At 40.4% G+C, this 15,575-nt stretch overlaps 1 protein-coding gene across 8 annotated transcripts in view; it reads right to left on the bottom strand.

Moving 5' to 3' along the window:
* The window catches only part of ank1b (ankyrin 1, erythrocytic b), a 68,267-nt gene extending 53,109 nt beyond the window's left edge, over nucleotides 1–15,158 (bottom strand). For 5 of the 8 annotated variants that reach the window (XM_019260183.2, XM_027278589.1, XM_027278591.1 and 2 more), the window contains exons 1-2: nucleotides 15,036–15,158; nucleotides 12,084–12,878 (exon numbers count right to left, since the gene is read on the bottom strand). In XM_019260183.2, the coding sequence (XP_019115728.1) occupies nucleotides 12,084–12,209 (126 nt within the window). In that variant the 5' untranslated portion in view covers nucleotides 12,210–12,878; nucleotides 15,036–15,158. Of the gene's footprint in view, nucleotides 1–12,083; nucleotides 12,879–12,955; nucleotides 12,971–15,035 lie in introns of those variants that run through there. The other 3 variants (XM_027278593.1, XM_027278588.1, XM_019260182.2) reach the window with 3 other exon arrangements.
* Nucleotides 15,159–15,575: the final 417 nt, after the last annotated feature.

Here is a 15,575-nt window from a genome sequence, read left to right as displayed (position 1 = left end):
TAGCGTCTGAATCATCATGCTAACTGTCCCGTGGCTGGTTTGAATCAGTATACTTGCTAACCCGTGGGGGCTGCAGTAAATGAATCATACAGTGGATCGTACAGTAACCACAGTGCTGGTGACAGGGTTTCTCACTGGCTCTGCTCCATGCACTTGTGACTTTGGTAACAGAAGCTAGCAGGAAGTAAACAAGGCAGATGAGAGGATGCTAAGCAAAAGACGATCCACCAGGGAACAAAACACAAAACTGATTATTCCCTTTACTGTTTGTCATTATGTCCCTCTTTGACTAGGCAATTATTTTAAAAAAACAGGACAACCTAATGGTTGAAACCACGATATCGTTCTCCATTGCCTCCAGAGCAGTATTACATTTCCTTTGTTCCTGCTAACTCAATATCATTGAAATGCTAGAAAAACATAGTTTGACTTACAGGTGATTTTTGAAAATAGAGTTAACATTTATTGAATGTAATCAGCCTATGTTTAGACTGCTAATGGATGATTTGTGCTGCATGCCATGCTTATGCATGACTTACTGCTGATAGGTCATGTCACTGAAAAACTGGGAAAAAGGAAATTGTGTGTAAAATATAAAAATAGACTTACTATGATCTGTTTTCTTTTGTTGTAGAGTGTTTGAATGTGTTTAACCCATTCCCCAAGTTCTTAGTTTGTCATATAACAGGTATCCATGTTGGATCAAGAGGCTGGGGTCAATGTCACTGTGGCACTACAGAAAAGCTTCAGGCGAGGATGGAGGAATGGAGGAGAGGGAAAAGGGCAAATGGTGTGCACAGAGTTTTCCAGTGAGACAAATCTCCACATCAGGTAATGAGGCCAAATCTGCACACCGAGCAGTAAATTAACATTTGGTCTGGTGTGGTGAACGAGCAACACATCCTTACAAGTCAATAACAGCACAGCGGTGAAGCACTCTGCCACATACACAGGTACACACACTGGTACAAGGAGGATGTTTATTTAAGGCTGGACATGCTCTAAATGCTGCCCAAACGTGTAAATAAATTTAGTTACACATATTTCCAAACTTCTGAAGTGTGGTGAATTGACCACTTGATGATGCGTGACATTAATTCTAGACTTTTTCCCTTCCTTTTCCTTCCTTTTAAAGTGGGTCTCTATGGGGGAAAGATTTGTTTGCAGTCAGCTCTGGTACTGCATGATGTAGCACTGACATGCAAAGTGAGTCAGTTTGGCAGCACGTCAGGGATTCCTGAGAGAAAGCCCTTTAATCGTTTCTGAATCCTGAGTATACAGACAGACATTTGACGGGCTTTTGGGAGAAGCACTACAAAATGCATATGGACTCTCTTTACAATAGACTCTTGGTTCTAATACTCTGCTCATGTAACTACTGACCTACTTTTGTTTCTACATTTGAATATTGATGACAAATATATAAACAGAACACTCTTCTTCCCAGCACATCTATGAATCTACTTTAGTTTGTCTATCCCCAGAAGGGCAAAGCCATGACCTGCCCTCCTCTCCCTCTGATTGGCTAGTACTTGCTGCCTTTGTTGAAATATCAGGATAAACCAAGTAAAAACAGAAACATATTTGGTTTGCATAGAAGAAATTTTAGATATTTTACTTCAAAACAAAAGTATTTATAGTTTTGTTGGATGTGTCCATAGATCTGAGCTTGAAGTCTCATTATTGACCTTGGAGATGAGCAAAAACTGTTTGTGCAGGGGAAGTTTGCCATACCTAGTAGCAAACAGAATAGACTACATTTATTCAATGTAATCCAGACTTTAATGACTCTAAAGTGTTTTTTAGGATGAACAATAAACACTCACTCACTCTCAGTGGGGTACATTTGCCCTCATGACATGGCAAACTCAGGGCATGTAAAGAGCATACAGTATAATTCATCACATTTATTCTAACATTCATTTGCTCATAATTTGGTTTCCTAATTACTTTGTAATGGGAACATCATTCAGATCAGTCCTCCATTTATGTACAGCATGCTATGTTTAGGCAACAAAAGCACCTTAGTTAAGTGCTGTGACTTAACACAGCCATAAAGCTGCTATGTGTGGTTACTGTAATGCTAGAGCAGATGTTGTAGGAAAATAAATGAAATAGATACATTCAATATCAACTTCAACACATAAACATGTAATTAAGTCACACCTGCACAAATCAGAAGGAGTAAGTTTGGTAAAAAAGAAGATGGATGGGTTCAAGGAAACAAGGAAAGGGAAAGAAAGACAGAGATGGGGGGAAAGAAGACTGCAAGATAGCTGACAGGAGAACAGTGCTGACTGTATGGTTAAAGAACAAACAGTTGCTCCCTCCATCCAAGAGTTTAAAATTGAATTAGCAATTAAGTATTTATACAAGTTCAGTGTGGATTTTCCAACTCATTGCTTCTGTAGAGTAGACAGCAGAGGAGGATAGCGCTGTTGATTGGCCTTTTCTTTTTCTTCTACATACATGTCATGGCCATAATGACAAATTCAGAGCCAGAAACACAAGACCATGCAGACAGAGGAAGGAGATGGAAAAAAGTGAGGGAGGGAAAAGGTTGTAGAAGGATGACAGGGATGACTTAAAGCTGACTGAGGAGAAACACTCAGTTTGTTTCTTGCTGTGTTCCCTTGCTGTCGTGTCCCCACCCTGACTGCCATCAGTGAGTGCTGCTGATGCAGGCTCTCTCGGATCAAGGAGTGTGAAATGATATCAGTGAATGAACAGCAGCTGGTCTTGGCAGGGATGTCTGCAAACAGATGTTATATTCTGCATTTTTTTTAGTAGTTTCACAACTTCTTGCTTTAACCCAGTCTTTTTGATTTGATCTGGCTGTGTGTACATGCGTGTGAGCACACTGTCCACCAGCATGGATTGGTTATTGAGTGATGAGCCTGAAGAGAGTGGAGCCATTCCATCTGCCATCAGGCAGCAATCCCAGTGACACATGACACCCTTTCTCATCATACAGGCAAACGAGCACACATGCACGCACTCATGCACGCAAAACCAATTAAACCACCTACACATATGCAAACTTTAATGGGTGAAATAAAGGTGACACTACCTGTGAAAGAACACTTATTTCAAGAGCATCAAGAAATTAGCATTTTTCAATCATACTTCACAAAAAAATCGAAACAGAAATCAGTGAATGTAACAATTATATGTATATATAAATAAATCAGGATGATTTTATATAAATAAAATCAGGAAGAATTGTGTGAATTGAGCATACCCACAAAGATTTGCAGCCTTTTTCTGTGACCGCTTATCCTTATGCGGGATGCGGGAGGCTGGAGCCAATCCCAGCTAACAAAGGTCGGCAGTTCATCACACACACATAGACTAACAACCATTCACACTCACATTCACACCTACGTGTAATTTAGAGTCACCAGTTAACCTAGATTTGCATCCTTGCTACACAGTATGTACTCACCACCTCATTAATATGTTACCTCCAAGAAATGAATGTGGTTTACTAAATAGCTATGAAGCACAAAATGTTTGAAACCGGTCACAGCCAGGGCCTAAAGCCTGCTGTGTATATATTATGCACAATTAAATTGTGACAAGTTATTACAGGATTTTAAAAAGTCACTGGAAATGTGTTAGCTAGACAACAAATACAGTAAGTGAATTGAATCCACGCCTCTCTCCTAACCCAGACATAACTATATGATCTTCAAAGAGGTTATTGCAGAGCCATTTTATTGTCTGGGTGTGTCCATCCACATTTTACTATCACATTCAAATCAAGCTTTGTTGAAGGCCAAACATCAATCTCAAGTCAGTCTGTAGTATGTGACAAATACACAGCTGCCCTACAATTTCAAGCACTTCCAAATGCATCATAGCTGTAGTCAATAACAGGATGAACGTGCAACAAATCATGCTGATACTCCACCGCTATATGAAATCCTCGATCACGCATTGTGTCCATTAGCCAGCACACGTACTGTAAAATGTGTTTAGGCCAGCAGAGGAAAGCGATGGAGTCAGGGTGTGCCTGAGAGCGGCCGCTTCAGTGCATTAGTGGGCTCCTGCTGGCCACACAATCCATGTAGACCTTGAGGAGAACTAATTCCATTACATAATGCCCATCTCTAGCTCTAAGTGTGTGTGTATGTGTGCGCGCGTGCTCTTTGTGGGCATATCAGTGCATGTGGCATGGTGCCAGGCTGTATCACTCTCACTCTTCTAATGATTCTTAGGATTTAACAGGCCTCACATACAGATTTCGTTAATGACCTGTGATGAGTCAACTGCATCATTAGTATTACGTATATAGTGCATGTAGGTCAATGACGTAAATTAGATGTCTTTTCGAAGAGTTATGTGTTTTAGAGCTCCCTTTTGATGTGGAGGTCTGAGCTGCTTGCATGCAAAGCAAATCGCTGAAAAATCTAGAATACAGTTGCTCTCTGACTCATGTCCTCATATTGATGTGGTCTCATCAGAGGCACTGCGAGCTGAAATGAAACCTGGGAGCATGCAGAGCAGTTTGAGAGCGTAGCTAAAGCAACAAGCTTTTTCGAAGTCAGACGTCTCATCGCCAACCAAGACGTGCCCTCGTCCAGCTCTTCGCCCCTTCATCACCCCGCCACGTGCCGGTGTCACACCAGGTAACATCAGTCACCTCACACCAGCCTGCTGTCTGACCCCAGGGTCACGATAAACTTTGCCAAAAGATTTACAGCTGTTACCCCTCCCCTCTGCACACCAGGGCTCCACACTGGTTGGCCTTGCTAACAATGGTGATGGATGCTCTGATTAACAGGTACTGGCAGATGAGCTGTGACTCTTGAGGAACTCAACACATTGATTTAATGGACCATCAGCAAAGTGACTCTCTGAACACAGCAACTGTTGCTAGTGTTGCAGAACAACAAAATAATCACAAAAAACATATCTTGATACAATGCAAGCATGATCAATACGTTACGACATAGACAAAAAAAATATGATTTTAGCCTCACATCTTCAAGAGGCGACAGCTAAAGATATTTCTAGCATATATGAAAATGATTAATAGATTTTTACATACAAATGTCTTTCTTTTAGTCAACATACTAAAGACATGAATGTACCAGAATTGCACGTGCACAGCCACAATGAATACCAATGTTTAAGGGAGCAAAATGACTATCCCGATATTTATCAAAGGTGTGTGACAAGGGACGTTTATCTGAAATCACTTTGATCTCAGGATCAAAATATGTGAGTCGAGTCCTAGATAAGCCCTGAGAGAGGTCTGATAAATATCGACCATTATGCTTCTATTCTGGAATCTTCCTGTGTTGTTTGAGCAGGTACGTATTCAGGGCAACATCAGATACAGTATCACAGCAGGTGCTCGGCTAGCACGCAGTAGTGGTGTGTAGATAGATGGGAGGCTCTGGTCTCGGATGCAGTGTAATCCTAGGCTGGCAGGTAAATATAGCCTGTGGCTGCTTCGGGCTGGGCTGCTTTTGCACTGCTCGACCTTGGTGCATCCTGTCCTCCCTTTCCTCAAAGGGGTTGAAGAGGCACCAGCCCACACTACACTACAGTACAACATGTAAAAATGTATATCACATAAAAACTTAAGCTATAAGCAGAGACAGCATTTTTTTAGTATTCATTTACTTATTTTATCTATAATGAATCAAATAACTGTACACTGCAAAAGAAAATACAAATTTCACCCACTTGCATGTTTTACCAGTACAGTATTTGGCTAGTGCTTAGCTGTACAGTTGAGTCTGAAGGTTCTCATCAACCCGCAGATACTCAATGCAGATTTTCAGCTCCAATCAACCCACTAAACACTGTGTCCTGCACCAAATCACAGACAGTTAGCAGCTATGTGGTGAAGCATACTGAACATTTAGCCAGCTTAAAACTAAGACAAGTTTCCAAAAACAGAGCTCAAAATTGCACATATGCCATATTTTCAAAAATATGACTTCTAAATGAATGCTGCTCTGTGTGTGCTGCACGTGTACACGGGTAACTGTTTGCTAACATGTTAGCCATAAACATATCTAGGATGTATCTGTCACTTTGTTTTAATGTTTTTCAGTCCACTAGTGGCAAAAATGCTCAAACCTAAGAGCCCTACTCTTAAGGAACATATAAACATACTTTATTTCCTTTAAAAACCAAAACTCAAATCATTCAAAGGCAGCAGGACTCACAAGAAACAAGAAAGAAAAATCACCAGAAAACACCTTGCCAGGCTTCGAGCTATGCGTTTGTGTCCAAACACAGTGGTTACAGACCAATCAGCGCATCATGAGGAGCTACTAGCAGCATGAGTTACAGGTGTGGTTTAACACAATAACGTATGTGACGAGGTGTGTGAGAAGTTACTGTTTGCTCTAAAAGAAACTAAAGAAAAGCTAAAGAGGTTAGCGCAGATGCTGCTAGCATCAGTTATATCAGATCTGGAAACTTCACTGAGGGACTGAAGGCTTTTCTTGATGGAAAATATCTTTTTTCACTTTGCTTTCAACCAGTTTCACAAAGAGTTTGACTGTGTTTTATGTTCAGCCATGACAGCTAGACAAATGGTTATCCAATCTAACAGTTATTCCATTGTAGCAAACCATCAGGCGCAGTTAGAGGATGAGTAGAAAGTTACTAACTTAATCAGTCGCCTTAGTCAGTTCCCTGGGTACCTAAAAGTGGTCAGGTAGGAAATAAAGAACAAAGATTTGTCATGTGGCTGAGGAGCACAATACTCTGCTCTTGTCCTCTGGGTTTGTTGTAGGTTTTAATTGTCTGCCCTAGAGAAAATCAATTCAAATCAAAATGTTCATGCAGTTTGCAGCTGTCAGAGCAGTAATGACTCAGACAACTGTTAATGCAGTGTATGATTAGACTGTGTTTCAAAAGACTGGATGAGAGTCTTTCTGCTGTGCATTGCAATGACACAAATTATCTAAACGATCTATTAATTTGCATCCAAAGCTCCGGAGTATAAAAATAGTCCAACAAGGATTACATTTCATCAAATTGATTTCTTTTTGCAGACGATGCAACTTCTGATTACCAATGTTGGACATTACATCTTTGTCCAGTGTATTGTTTTGTGTGAGGACGAAAGTTGGCAGAGAGACAAAGAAAGAGGGCAGGAGACAGAAGAGAATTTCGGCTGATTACAGCTGGGTATCCATAAGGTTACATAAAAGTGGAATGAGATACCCTGAAGCCCTGCTATTCCACTCAAACTCACATGCATGCGCACACACAGCTACTTTGAAAACACAAACACATATACAGACACACACACACAAAGAGCACACACTATCCATTACCAGATCTTTGGATCCATTGTAATAAGTGAAGGCCTGGAGGGAACAGGAAAATGTACAGGCCCAAGGAGCTTCTTGCTAGAGTACTACAACAAGATTTTACATCCCAAATAAGTGTATCCCACCGGTTAGAGAGAACTGAAAATTAACAACAGTGCAATTGGAAATGATGGGCCTTATATAAATAGATAGATTATTGATATGTACCACACTCCAGCTGACTGTCATCCATGTAAATATGTTTCCAACTGATTTAGTTATGTATTAAGCTGGAATTTAAATTTACACAATCGTTGCTGTAATTCATGACACCAAATCTGCAGATGTAATTTTATACTTTAATTGAATGTCATAAACGAGATCCAGGCATATCTTTAATTAATCAGTATCAGCTAACATAAAGCTGATCAAAGTCTGATCCTTTCTTTATTGCACTCTACGATGTCTTGCTTTCAGTGCTGCTCTCCTTTATAGGCATGTATGCAGTCTATGGGTCAGATTACAATCAATATTTAGGTAAATATAGTCAATATCAACAGATTCTCAATGTTTAAAGGACTCAGATCAGGACCAGGGCCAGAAAAACTTGATAGCTATATCTCTAATTTATAGCAGCAGAAATCAATGAAAGTTATCGGACTGTTGTGACCAGTGACTAGTAAACATACAGGAGTAATCAGTGATGTTAGACATAGTGGTCACAATATGGTCAGACAGTGAATCATACATTCAGTGAAGAAGACATGCTGTCACGCAGCCAGGGAGTGAACTCACAGTTAATTTCACATATGGCATAATGCGTTAGCAGCAACATATATAGCTAGATTTCTGGAACTGAGAAGATAAATATCAAGTGCATTCTTCAAACTAGAACTGCAGCTGTATAGCAAGCACCTGAGCCAGCAGAGCTAGCAGAACGCCCCTGCACTTTCTTTGCAGATTCCCTAACTTCATTACTGTCCAGTCCATCCAGACTTATGATAGGATCTCTGTTGGCACTGTAGTAGATGACCTTTGTGCAAGAAGAGGAACAGGGAAGAGAGATGCCACGCTGCCGAGTTTGATTTACATCGAATCGAGCTAATTAACATCCCCAGAACATTAAGACCTGCCCATTCCCCCTCTTTCCTTCTCTGCCTCTTTGACTCGCTTCCTCACTCTTTCCTCACATATGTCGACAATCTACTGGACAAAAAAAGACCAATTCAGAGAAAGATACACAGTGAACAGAGACAAAGAGGTATAGGTGGGGAAGAAGATGTTCTTTTTTGCTACAAATGTATTATTGTGACATGAAATGTGCCTTAAGCTGTGAAATCCTGAAGAGGACAATCCAACACTGATGGTATGCTTTGTTTTTCAGTCAACAAGGATACAAGTCTTTGTGATTTATATTAGAAAATACATAAGAAATATTTTCTCAGCAAAATTAACTTAACAAAATTAGCAATTTGTTTTACAGGCCACAAGAGACATTGTTAAACACTCTTTTTTTTAATGAATGAACTGAGAAATTGTGCTTGGGTTTGCATGATTTCTTTTTACACTGCAGTGAAGTCAAGTTTACTTTCAAGGTCCCCTAAGCCTTTAAAAAGGAGCCAGATGAGATTGAGAATAGTTATGAATCAAATAACTATAACAACTTGATTAATCTGTGAACACTAAAATACACATATGTAGAAAATGCTAAGAGCACAAAGATTAGAGGATGCCCAATAAGTGCAGTAATGTTAAGTTACCTTTTACATTTTCCTACAACATATTTACTTCAGGGTAAAACAGTAAAAATTAATTAATATTCTTGATTTGCTTTGGCTTGCAGTGACTGTGGGCTCACTGACCTAGATTTTTATTTTGATCAGTAATAATAGCTAAAATGTCCACACAGCCATATCATGTAATCAGGAATTTATACTATATCTAATTTTAGCAGGTCTAAAAGGATTCATAGAGCACTGGTTCCAAATGCACTATAGAGCCCCAAAGCTTCAGATGGGGTGGCGAGGCCTTCTTGGTTTTAAGCTTTTTCTTTCATATGTATTTGCCTTCATATCTCAGCATTTCGTTAATTTCTGTGAAGTAAACTAAATGAAATATTCACAGAGCCTCATCCTACATTGGAAAAATATGCAGTTAACCAGAGAGCTAATAAAACAATGACTAGGAGTCAAACTGAATTTGTCAAAAAAGAAACATATTAAGTATGTATGAGTGTTTAAATTTTAAAAGACACATAATCCAAACAGAATTGTATTAAAAGTTTAAAAGATTCTTCTCTGATGCAATATTCACAGGAAATGTTCTGCTTAAAATTCATCCAAATCAGTTGTTTTACATTCACCATACAAGATGTTTGTATTGTTATGCATTCAATATAATATAAAATATGTTCGTCAACGGGTGGTATGTTGCCTTATTGAAAAAGGTTTGGAACTACTCGGATAGAATATACCTAGAATCAAACTAATCTGAAATCAGAAAACAAAGCAGATGCAGCGCTGGACTCTTCGTTTGTATTTGCTTACTTTGGCTGTAACTGAAACTTTAGCAACTCTGCTCACTAACCACAATGACAAAGAGGTTTGCCATTGCAGTGAAAAGAGAACAGCAACATTTCTAAGCTTGATACATCTCTTTCACCAGACAATACACTGCACGTCTTCATGCTGCCAAACCATAATTGATATGTTGGTTAAAGGCCATATCTGACTGACAGTAAATGTTGTGCTGCACAAGTTGTTTTATTTTTTTTTTACCTTGTTATAAAGTCTGTGAACATTCACAATATTCATACCCTTTTAGATACATCTCATCATTTGGTATGAGTGGAGATTTTATAACTGCTTTTCATTAATTTCAATATTGTACACTTACATACAATGATACAACACCCCCTATGAACCACCAGCCAGAACCAGTGTTCACTGTGTGACTGAGATGTCTCCTGTTTATCTCCATCACTTCTCAGCTCAGTGTGTTTAGTGTTCACATCTTTAATAACTATTTCCGAAACCTTACATAACAAACTTGCTATTACTGCCTAACTGTAACTGTAACTACTACTACTGAACCTTAGTTAGCTTCTAAGCCTTGTTACACAACAAACAGGGCAGTGACAATAACAATTCATCTACATTCAATGTAATGATAGACTTTTGAAGTCCTCAAATAATTGGTGTCTACACACATCTTGTGGACCATGTTGGTTGTTTTTCATGGGACCATTGTTGTAAATGCTGTTCTACTGACCAAACCACATTTTTACATAAATTCATTACATAAGGATTAGCTAATTACATAAGATTCAGTGCGTTGTTCTAGATGGAAAATCAATTGATTTTACAGAGAATATTAGATTTCTCACATAGAAAATTAAATAATGTTTAAGAAGAGTGCATCGGGTTATTACAGACGGCACACTTAACCAGTTTTCCAGGCTTTGACAAAAACTATTCCAGGAAGCCTAATGTATGGCCTTGGAAGAGCTGTGCAAACACTACCGCTTTGCAGTCAGCATAAACAGTGTGTTTTACGTTGAAAGAACATTCAGTAACCTCTCTAAAGAAAAGCGGTTGCACTCCATGAGCACCCAAGCTCTCACTGCAGATTCCATTTTCTGGACTTGCTTTTTCCATTTGTGTTTCTGTCTTTCTGACAAACTCACTCTCCAAAAAGACTGTCCTCTGCAGGAGGAACAGAAAACAACTGAGAGCTGCCTACTGCATTAAACACTGAGCACTCAAAAGAGACAAAATTCATTCAAGTTTCTTTTAAATCCATTCAACAAGTACCTTTCACAAGAGAATATGTGCTCCAATAAATCATTTTGGTGCTGGCGAGCATGAGTGCAAGGCGACACAACCAATAAAATCTGCACCTAAAGGCACAGCCAGAGTGGGAGAGTCAGGGAAGTGAGACGGGGGAGTGAATGACACCTCTCATTCCTACAGGATGTTGTCCTGCATGCCTAGTTTGTGACACTTTAAATGATTAATCATCCAGACAACAAATATCACACGCGCTAAAAAACATAATAATTATTAAGAGAGATTTAAATATTATATGTACTACAAACATGCCCCCTCAAAGATATACAAATGGGTTGAAATTGCATCTATTATTAGAGTGTACCTCCATTTTCCCCCTCCATTTCCTCTGTTTCTTCTCCCCCAATGAAAAAACTGTAATATGGGGGAAGAAACCAAATCTAGGACCAACACAGCTTCATGGGATAAAATAGATCATGCATAACACGTTCAAGGTGGAGTGATTATATGCATATATAGATATACGTGCAGTACACTGAACTTGCATTGCATTAATATGAATGAGCTGCACCCACGTAAGGCTGAAATCCCCCCAAAATGCATGTGGAATGTCAGGTGGGGGAAAAAAATATGATACTGGCTGCTATTTAACATCCTGTACTGGACCTCTAAAAACAGCCTCCTTTTCCTTCCCCCACAGCTAAATATCTGACCGAGCATATACAACCTGTACCAGAGTATATGTGCTTGACTCGTTAGCCTACACACACACACACACACACACACACACACACACACACGCACACGCACATGCACGTACCAGCTGAGGCCACAGGACCAACTGTATAATTATACATGTGTAATTGCATCCTCACCGATCTTGCACAATAGATACGGTGAGAGAGAAAGAGACAGAGAGTGCTAGAGGGATGGAGAAAAGCAGGTAGAGGGGGAAAGATGGATGCAAGACACACCGTCACCTCCCCTGTCTCTTCAGACAGCACAGACATACCCTGCGCCTGCGGTCCCTTGATCGATTCCTCCTTTTTTGCTTCTGCTCCTCCTTCTCCCTCTGCTCCTGGGCGGCGGCCTCCGCAAGGTCCTTGGTCTTGCGGAGCTGCTTGGCGGCTTGTGCCATGGTGCCGCTGGTACTGTTGCCACTGCTGCTCCAGTCACGGTCGCTCCAGCCCTCCTCCCGTTCGCGCTACCACTAGTCGTCCCTGTTTCCTCTTCCTGTGTCCCTCTTTCCCCCGAGCCCCGTCACTTACTACCTCGTCTCTGGTGGCCACCACGACATGTGTGTGTGTGTGGCAAGCAGCAGGAGTGTCTGTGTCCGGATATGTGTGTGTGTGATGTTGATGCTACGGCAGCCACAAGACAGCCTCCAGCAGCTACAAAGAAAGATGCTACGGCTAGTGGTGCTGATGCTGCTGCCTGTGCCGCGGCTGCTACTCATCCAGTCAGCTTGCACTGCACTGAATTGCCTCCCCTCCCCCCTTCCCTACCTTCTCTCCTCTCTCTCTCTCTCTCTCTATGCGCTTGCACAGACCAGTCACGCAGTCCTGTGTTCAGCACGGTGGGGATCCTGCTGCAGAGCTCTCTCTCTTTTTATCTGTCAAATGTCCTCCTCTTCATGCCGCTCTGCCTCTTTCTCCAATTTTTGTGCGAAACGCTTTTCTTTCACAGTGGCTGTTGTTTTGTCTTGCGTAACGAGACGAGGGCGCCAAAGCCGCGGAATGCCTTCAGATTATCTTTTTTCTCACGTCTTGCCTCACTCTGACCACGGCTTTTCCATGGCACCTCCCTCCTGGAAACAGATGGAGAGAAAGAGGAGTAGTGAGAAAGACAGAAGCTTGTAAATTACAGACGAATAACATCTTTTACCTAATACACAGCATCTGAGATCGTGTTCCTCTGCAGCATGATTCATTGCACAGCTTGGTCACTTTTTGACAATGAAAAGCTGATGTGAAGGTGGAAAGGCAACATGGTGCCGTATATTAACATTCGCACTAGCCTACTTCTCTCATGTTTTAGTGTCAGAAGGAGACAGGAGAAAAACATCAACAACATGAATGCTTCATTAAAACTGCATGTCCTCTCCCTCCCCTTTCATTCCACCACTTTCCCTCTTTCCATCACATCAGAAGGGGCCTGCACAGCTGTTTGATGTTGTAGCATGTTACAGCACGGACAGACACTATGATTTCAAGATGATACAGGCAGAAAAATGTGACTGCTCTGTATTTTAATAACCTCTAACTAAACTTTTAATACATCATCTGTGAAATGGTTTGCTGCACAGACGACTTCTAACTAAATCTGTTGCTGAATAAAATATTATTTATGTATACCTTCTTTTAAAATGCATGTTATTGACTTTTATAAAGCCATGTTCTCCTGATAGTTCATGTCAATATTTTCACATACATCAGGTTATAGTGTGAAAACAGTATATGACTTATCTTATTCTACTGTTATATATTCTCTGCAGGCTACTTTTCAACTTCAGACAGAAAATGTACTGACATCAAACTCTCCCTCTCTCTCATGTATTCCCCCCTCCAGTCCCTGCAACATCATCTTTCTGCAGAATGATGTTGCAATGCATCGTGTCGTGCAGCATAGCCTTCAACGGAGAGACCATGTGACAAGACTAGGAATACATACATTTTATATCCACAGACACCATCTCCAGACACATTAACAGCAGATTCACCTTTTTTATTTCAAGCCAAAAGGCATGACATGCACATCAATACTGTGGCTTTGTGTGAATTTGCAAAATCTCAAGACATTTTCCAATTAACCTAACCCCTAACTTTTAGTGTCGCTGTGCCTGTGTACAATTATGTGTGTGTGGGTGAAGTCTTTCACAGTGCATCCGTTTGATTGACAGCTTTGGATTTTCTTGCAGCCTGATGGTAACAGTTCTATTAAGCTGGAGGTAATAAACAAAATAGCCTCTACTGCAATCTCTAGATTTGCCCAAGGAGCAGAATGGTCTTGGTGAATATCTGTCAATGTGACCGGGCTAATTATTACAAACTCCAAAGAAGTGGAGGAGGTGCGTGTGCATTCAAGGCTATGTGCACATTGTAAAAGTTAAACAGGCATAAGGTTTCTGATCAAAGTTTATTTAGTAATGTGTCAAATAGTCTGTAGCAGGCACAAATCATTTGCTGTCCCATTGGTAAAACTGGTAGGTTGCTTATTTTTTTTGCCAGCCACTGATGTTAAAATTTCTTTTAAACAGGCATGTTATTGTGAGAAATTGTGTCCAAAACTCACAATTTTAAGCCACAGTTTGTTTGGTGGCAGCATACACCTGGACTGTCTTAATGGGCTCTTGCATAAACATGATTACATTAGCATCAAATCGAGATTAGTTTTTAAATTGCCGTTTTCATGCAGACATGAAATATGACAAAGCCGATGGAGGAGTATGATTTTCAGGAGGGAGTTCCCACAATCTAGGTTAAACGGTAGCTAGCTGCCAACAAATATCTTTGAACTGCATTATTTTGTAGCTATAACAATTTGCTTATATCATTAATGCATGAGAGGGGAGCTAACATTAGCACTTGCTGCTATGTAGTTAGCTGAACGAGTTAGCACCCCCTACTGCTAATTTTTTTAAAGAAAGGTCGTCTTACGCAAACCCCACTGTTAATGTGCAGTTACATATGCACAGGGATAGTTAACTAGTGTTTTAGTTTGAGGATGTTAAATAACAACGCGACCTAAATGTTATGTAATGTTAGTAAGCTTTATTATTTTATGGCTAACACCAACGGCTTAGCCTGTTTCAGCTAACAACGGCTAACGTTAACGGCAGTCCTTAAATCTTTTATAAAACTACACTAACACAGGCAAAAGTCTTCAAGCTAATGTTTTGACAAGCAAACCACCAAATAAAGCAATTTGCAGTGCAAAAATACATAATAATTCATATCTTGCTTACTTTACTAAACCTTTGTAAGCAGGACGGGGCCTCCATATATCGGACTTGTTTGACATGAAGCACAGGTGTTACCAATGACAACACTAATGAAGGTTCAGTTCCATTCAGGTCAGACAGAGTCAGGGTGCTGCTGTGCTGCATGTTGGCTCAGTGGAAAGTCTCTGCTGCACTAAATGGAACAGAACCTTAATTAGTATCATTGGAAACACCTGTGTTCACCCTACTATTTCTGTTTCTACTCTGTCAAAATGGCTGCGGTGAAAAAAAGGTCTATTTGGAGGCACCTTGAATTTGTTATTGTGTTCCTCATACTATCCCTGAATCTACTTTTGTGGCCGGGTGCATTATCCTGCTGAAAGAGGCCATTACCATCAGGGGATAGCCCCTGGCCTCCCATGAGCCTGTTCTGGAAGGCCAGGGCTGGAACTGGTTCAACGCTTTTCTTTCCTTGGACCACTGTAGACTGGGAACAACCCCACAAGAGCTGCAGTTTTGGAGATGCTCTAATCCTGTCTTCTAGCCATCACAATAGATCATTTT

Source organism: Larimichthys crocea, chromosome IV, assembly GCF_000972845.2.
Source record: "Larimichthys crocea isolate SSNF chromosome IV, L_crocea_2.0, whole genome shotgun sequence".
Classification (NCBI taxonomy): Eukaryota; Metazoa; Chordata; class Actinopteri; family Sciaenidae; genus Larimichthys; species Larimichthys crocea.
Note: the sequence above shows the minus strand (reverse complement) of the source record. Positions and strands in the feature narration are given on the sequence as shown.